The sequence below is a fragment of the Haemorhous mexicanus genome, chromosome 17, assembly GCF_027477595.1.
Source record: "Haemorhous mexicanus isolate bHaeMex1 chromosome 17, bHaeMex1.pri, whole genome shotgun sequence".
NCBI lineage: Eukaryota > Metazoa > Chordata > Aves > Passeriformes > Fringillidae > Haemorhous > Haemorhous mexicanus.
Genome location: NC_082357.1, coordinates 7,680,089 through 7,687,047, shown reverse-complemented (window position 1 = coordinate 7,687,047; position 6,959 = coordinate 7,680,089). Strand labels below are relative to the sequence as shown.

At 47.8% G+C, this 6,959-nt stretch overlaps 1 protein-coding gene across 2 annotated transcripts; it reads right to left on the bottom strand.

Annotated features, from left to right (window-relative positions):
- Positions 1 to 29: 29 nt before the first annotated feature.
- NTAN1 (N-terminal asparagine amidase) lies at positions 30 to 6,496 on the bottom strand. 2 transcript variants are annotated; one of them, XM_059861884.1, is made up of 10 exons: positions 6,331 to 6,496; positions 5,194 to 5,296; positions 5,041 to 5,106; positions 4,368 to 4,476; positions 3,347 to 3,420; positions 2,102 to 2,155; positions 1,528 to 1,581; positions 911 to 1,008; positions 537 to 686; positions 30 to 344 (listed from the first exon to the last, which is right to left on the bottom strand). In XM_059861884.1, exons 1-10 carry the CDS (start codon positions 6,409 to 6,411, stop codon positions 165 to 167), a joined length of 969 nt encoding a protein of 322 aa, XP_059717867.1. In that variant the 5' UTR covers positions 6,412 to 6,496; the 3' UTR covers positions 30 to 164. The 2 variants fall into 2 exon arrangements, with proteins under 2 accessions (XP_059717867.1, XP_059717868.1); XM_059861885.1 differs by having other exon boundaries at positions 537 to 650.
- Positions 6,497 to 6,959: the final 463 nt, after the last annotated feature.

Below are 6,959 nucleotides of genomic sequence, written 5' to 3'. Positions count from 1 at the left end.
TTCTACATAAGTAATGCAGAAAAAGCAAGTTACTTCTATCAAAATATTTTATTTTGAAAAGCACAGGAACATTGGTATTTGTGACCAGCGATATGCTATGTGCAACAAATTGCTCTTCTTGCAAGTTGTATTTCCTTAAAGCAATTGTGGGGGTGGGTTCCAGGTTAGATTTTGTCAGAGCAAACCTGTTCCCACAACCCTTCTTCATTTTTTTTGTAGATTCGAGGCTTCCTGTCAGGAAACAGGGACCGAGATGGAAATGGATGTTCTTTTAGAAATGCTAATGTAGATCTAATGTGGGAAACAAAGTGGGGGGGCTCAGCCAGGGGTGACGTGGAAAGGTTCTGAAAAAGAAGATGGGAGCAAGAGCTGCTTGACATTCAGGATACAATGTTCTCATTATCCTGTCCCTCTAGAAGGATATTCCCCACCCTCCCAGGGACAGCAGTGCACTGGGAAAAGTCCTGACATACTACAACACCCCTCTCTCTACTCAGCTAGAAGGAAAAAAGCCCAAACCAGTTAGTTTCAGGTACCTGTAAAATCTGTGCATCATCTTGTTCCAGCCAGAAATCCACATGTGGGAAAGGCCCCCAGAAATAAGGCCCAATCCGGAGCTGTTCTGTCTTTGCATCATAGATGTTGGTCAGCTGGAAGAACACAGGAGGCTGCAGAGGCAGCCAGGGCTCCCCCAGACAAGGAGAGCTCCCCTCAGCCTGGCCTGGCCCACACCACTGGGCCAGCTCAGCCCCGAGTCCCTCCAGCTGCACTGACACCCCCAGCTACTCTGACAAACAGTGTGAAATGGTGACCACAAAACCAGAGAGCTACCAAAGGATACTCTCCTCAAACTCTGGATGCCTCATTGCCCCTGACTGGTCTCCCCATTTTCACCATCCCTTTTACTCACTGGTGCTCCTGTTAAAGTGTGGGCTGAACGCAGATCCTCATCCGGCCCTTTTACTGGGAAGGTTGCAGGGAAAATCTCTGCTGTTTTAACATTCACAGCTGGCAGGAAATAGAGATTAAATATAGTAATGATTAATTGTTTCAAGGCACTTCTTTACAATGACCATGTACCTAGCAAAACTGTGTTGCAAAACTGCAGAACCCATCACACCTTTTTATTTCTCAGACCCTAAGCCTGTGACAGTACGTTTCTACTTCCTCTCCTTTGGCAACATTTCAGTATTCCAGAGATGAGTGAACTAATTAGAAAAAACACTGAGTCATCAAAGAGAAGAAGATTAAATTCTAAGCATAAATTTAGTGCAGTAGCTCAATGCTGATAAACTTTTATGAGCAGTTAAAGGAAAAAATCTGTTTGCATTTGTACACAGCCTCTTCCGGTGTGCATCTCCCAGCTGTGGTACCACAAGAAAAGCATTTTTGCCTATGCCTCTGACAGCAGTGTGCAACTTTTAGGGTGGACTTTTCTCATTCATTAAAAGCAGTCCATTTACTATTGGAATCTGAAAAGCAATCCAGTGACCAAAAGAAAATTCACTTCTAATTTAACTGACTCACCTATTCCATAAATTATCGGAAAGTGAATATCCTGTTCTTCTCTGTCATTTAGTTCTGTAATGAAGAAAAAGAAGTCAAACTTGTAGGGCTTTGGATTTCAGTCTGAGCAGCATTTATTTAGTTGCATGTTACTGGAAAGCAAGAGATCTGATGTTGCATAAGACGAAAAAGCCAAGGAAGACGAAATGAAATACAGAAAAGAAGGCAGAGGTCAGTAACAACATGTGTAGGACTTGGAGCTGTCTCTCCTAACAGAATAGCAGCTCCAGCCAACTGCTTCTGCAAGGATAATTTACAGGAAAAAAACCCTGTTTCTTGGGATATATGTGCCAAAATAACCTGGCCATGACTATGAGTTGGTTGCAGTGCAGCAGCACTTGTTAAGGAGCAAATGCCTGCTGCATTGGCTCTCTGACACCACCACACACACCAGCAGTAAAACTGAAAATTACACATCAGTATGGAGGACTTGTCCTGTTCTTTCTTACAGGACAGAGCAAAAGCCATGTCTGAGAAGTTCCCTACCCTTTTATTTCAGGAATGGTACTTCCAAGCCTAAGGGAACATTTCTTACCTGTTACACAGAAAGTTACTAAATGAACATCCTCTGGCTGGAGGTCGAAGGCTCCTGTGATGGCAAGGACAGCAAAAATGTCAGTGAGTGGGGGCAGAGCACTGCTGTCTGGGGGTGAGGGGCCCACACTAAACCCCTGCCCCAGGCAGGGCAGCACTGCAAACAGGGCTCTGCACATTTGCTTCAAACTAAGAGGAATTTACATAGACAGGCCATTTGAAACAGCAAAAATCTGCTAAGAAAGTGCTCTGCCACTTACTCCTTCTACTGACACTGGTTTAGCTCTGGCATCACATCAGTTCTGCTCTGATCTCCTATACATTTAGCAGGTTATATTTAAATGATTTTTCCTAAAATGTTACATAGATAGTGAACAAACCCAGTCTTTCATCAATGGTAAATTAGTTCTGCATTTCATCATCCCAAACACCAGAAAAAAAACCCCTCTTTTAAGTTCTGACAGCAATACAGCATTACTGATTCAAATTGTACCTTGATGCATGAAAATCAGAAGGTTAAAGTAAGTTAACCAAAATACTTTGTTCTGCACAGAACTCTCATATTACATAAAACACCCAGCAGGTATCATAGCCACAAGGCTGAAAAGGTTATTCCTTTTTTGTTTACACCCTCAAACACCTCCCTCCAATCCTGACACCTTCCCCATCCCTGCCCACTCCCCCAATTCCAGTGGGGCAGAGGCATCTCCAGAAGTGACAAAGTGCTTAGCACAACCCAGAGCACCCCCAGGCAAGCAGGTACTTTGCACTTCCAGTTGTTAGTGAAGCACTGCCATCACTCCTCTGGACTATGGATTTTATAAACAGACCTGACATTTTTCATTAGACAATTCCAAACAATAATTCAATTTTACCTCATCACATTAAGGTAACTGATGAATCATCCACATGTACAGACTGGGAGAGTGACAACACTTGCCCGAGATCCCAAGAAGATGAGCAGGAATCAAAGCCCAGCTGAACTGCACCCAACTCTCCACAGCCAAGTGTGAGACAGGGAGAAGTGACAGGATCAGACCCTCTGCCCAGGCACTGACCACGGGCAGGCCCCAGCAGTCCAGCCCCTCTCCACACCAATTCTCAGGCAGAGAAAAAGACCCTTCATGTGAATCCACACTTCTTTCCAGTAAATGACTGGGGACTCCAGCTACAAACAAACTCCACCCAAATCCAGCCAGAACTTTTTTTTTTTTGGGACATGAGAGTGCAAAAAATGTGAACTTACTAAGAAGCTGATTAGTAAGTTTTTGTGATAACTGCCTATCATCATTGAAACCTCCAACTAGGTGCACTTCCAGCCTAACAGAGATGGAATAACAGGAGACAGCAATTAAAAAGACATCTCAAAATGAATAGCTTTACAAAATAATCCCCAGCCCAAACTGCAAAGCAATCATTAGAGGACCCTCACTTATTACAATCACATGCACCAAGCTGGTTTGCATTACACAGCAAGTTATGATAATTCCATCCTGAAAACTTCAGGGATCACCCAAGAAGTGGCACAGGAACAAGCTTGAAGAGGCATTAAATACATGCAATTCTATCCCAAGGGTATCTCTGGCACCTCTGGTTTGGACTGAACTTTGTAACCATCTTTCAGTTAATTAAACTTGAAGATTTTTGTTCCCATGACCTCCTCACAACTATTCTGGACCATGCAGCAGGGTTCTTCTCTAAGCAGTGTCTATGTAAAGCCCTTACAAATCATGAATCTAAGTTCACGAGCTAGCTTTTTTTCTTAACAAATTACAGGGGCAAAACCCTCCACATCCAGAAAGAAGCTTGTCTGCTAAATTCTGTTTCAGAGTATTTTACCCACTGTCCTATCCTCCACACGATTTTTTTTTTAATGTGGACTTACAAAATTCCCAGATAGATTGTCAGATGCTGAAAAGAATTTACAAACACTCTGAAGGGAAAAATATAATATGAACCAAAAACCAGTTATATGGAAAATTTTGCAAATCTGGAACAAAGTTAAATGGGAAACAGTAAACACAAACCCCATGGTGGCATTTTACAGAGACACTCTTCAGAACAGAACCGTGCTTTAAATGAATGCTAAAAATATCCCCAAAATGATCATCAAGGAAGTGATTTTCACTTTGCATGCGGCTGCTGATCAAGAGGTGTTTCCTGCACAATTTCCCTGCCTGAACCCAGCACAATCCCCTCACAACTCCCCTCCACGCCAGCTGCAGTAACCTCTGAGAGAAGCAGAACAGGAAGGGAGCAGAGCTGACCTGCCACAGCCGGTGGAGTTGGAGAAGGACTTCACCGAGCTCATGATGAGCGACACCTCGGCCTCGGTGTCCGAGCCGTCGCAGTGCGTCAGGCACGTGGCTCCGCTGCCTGGGGAGGGCACACAACAGGGACTCGGTGACAGTGGCACCAACCGTGGCAGTCCCACTGTCCCACAGCAGGGAGAGCTGTCCCACCACTGCCTCGCCCCCCTCCAGCGGGGGACGTGACTCGGGCGAGGCAGCAGCCTCTGCAGGGGCCATTATAAAACCAGCACAGCTCCTGGAGGGGTACAAGAGCCCTCTTAACAGGAGGGCACATCTTAACAGGCAACATCTCTAATGTCAGAAATCCAGGCACACAAATTCCACTAATTCTACCCCTGAAACGTCCAAACCCTGCTCTGTCAGACTGCTGGACACAGCCCAGGGCTGCAATGCCCCTGGCCACTGGAGCAGAGCAAGTTAAAATCTGCTCACGAAGCAAAGAGAGCACAGAACCTCTCACACTAAACACACCAACTCTGAGTGAGACTTTAGTTAACACATTATGTGACTTTTGGGGATTCAGGCTTGTATTAATATAACTGCAGTTTATTTTATTAATGCCACATAAACCAGTACTAATTCCTTATTTCAGGGGTACAGGCTTGCTCTGAAGGTCCTCTAGAGATACCTGTGTGTCGAAGCACAACTATGTGGCAGGTAGTGGCATCATCTGATCCAAGAATGGAAACAGAACCTATTTTAAAGGAGGAAAACACTGTAAGAACTCAGCTCTCACAAACACTGCTTCAGGACAAGAAGAAATGTTTATGTTCCTACACACCATCTTTAGGGGTAGTCACTGCAAACTCTCTCTGCTGGACATAGAGAAGGCCTTTGGGTTCCACGATCTGAGCTGGCTGACTTCTCAGAAGTTTTGCCTTTTCCTAAAGATAAATGATAACAAATACTACAAATGATAACAGATACTACAGTGGCTGAATTCTCAGGTGTATCCATTACTACACAGAAACATCACCTCTGAAAAGCAAAGGGACCCAGCTTAGAGAGAAACATGTGTGGTTTGTGCTATTACAGAGCATTCTGAATTTTCTGTGTTTTGTATTACAGAGTATTCTGAATTTTGCTTTCCTGACACTGACCAAGTTAATAGTTAAATCCCATCATTCCAGAGAGATACAAAACACCTTTCCCTGTTATATGGACCATAAAATGGAGGCAACAATAAAAAGCTTTTGAACTGGGAAAAGATTACATTAGATAATACCAGAACTGATCGTGGAAGTTTAATCAGAACAGGAAACTTGAAATATAGAAGTTTCAGTCTTCTACTGCCATATTTCAGAACACGTATTTTGCATTTATCAAAATACTGTTATTTATTAGCTTGATTGGTGTGTGGAAAACCCGGATTCCTGGGCTATGACTACTGCAGTGCTTCCTCACAGACCTGCTGGGGACAAAGTGAATTTGCATTCTGGGCTCAAACACACTTCACAGCTTGATCAAATCTGCCCTGCTTTTCTCCATAATCTCAAGGTCTGTAAAGAAACACCTTCTGATGGGAAGCAGCTCTCCAAGCAGCTCTGCTCACAGTCCTGCTCGCACTCTGCCTAAGGATTAGAACATTTATACCCTGGCAGCAAGGTCAGCACCTTCCTCAGAGTGCCCACCTTCCTTCTTATCGCCAGTTTTTGTCATTTCACGCAGAAAGTGCCCTCCCGGCCCCGCGGGGCACCCCCACCGGCACGGCCGAGCCCCTCCGCCGACACCGATTTATTTATTTTCCATCACCCCGTGGATCTCCGCTGTCAGAGCGCGGGGAACGCTCGGGGTCGGGGCCGCCCCTGCCCCGGGCCGCTTCAGCCCGAGGCCGCCCCGCTCCGCCACCTGCGACCGCGGCTCCCCCCGGGGAGTCCGGCAGGGCGGGCCCCGCCGGGCCCCTTCCCGCTTCCCTCACCTCGAGGTGCGGGTGGGCGCGGATCATGTCCCCCGTGGGCCGGGCCAGGTCGACCCGCGCTCCGTTAACCAGCAGCGGCATCTCGGCGAGCGGCGGGCCCGGGCCCGGAGGCGGCTCCGCGCTCCCTCCGCAGGCCACGCCGGGCCGGGCCGGGCCGGGCGGCGCCGCGCGGGGCGCTGGGAAAGCGCGGCCACCGCTCCGCCCGCGGCACCGCCCGCGGCTGGGCTCGGCCCGGGCACTCCGGCACCGCCCGCGGCACCGTCCGGCCCGGGCACTCCGGCACCGCCCCGCGGCTGGGCCCGGCCCGGGCACTCCGGCACCGCCCCGCGGCTGGGCCCGGCCCGGGCACTCCGGCACCGCCCCGCGGCTGGGCCCGGCCCGGGCACTCCGGCACCGCCCCGGGGCTGACGGAAACACGGCCGGCCTCGGCGGCCCCGCCTGGCGACTTTAACACGGTTACCCTGCAGTGATTCCCCGGCCGCTGCGGGGCATCCTTAAGTTGTGGTATGAAATAATAACAGTTATAACCCACAAATTTACAAATCACTAAATTATTAAGGTTGCAAAACACCTGAGATATAGAATCCAACTCTATCCGGGCACCACTGTGTCAGCTGTACCATGGCACC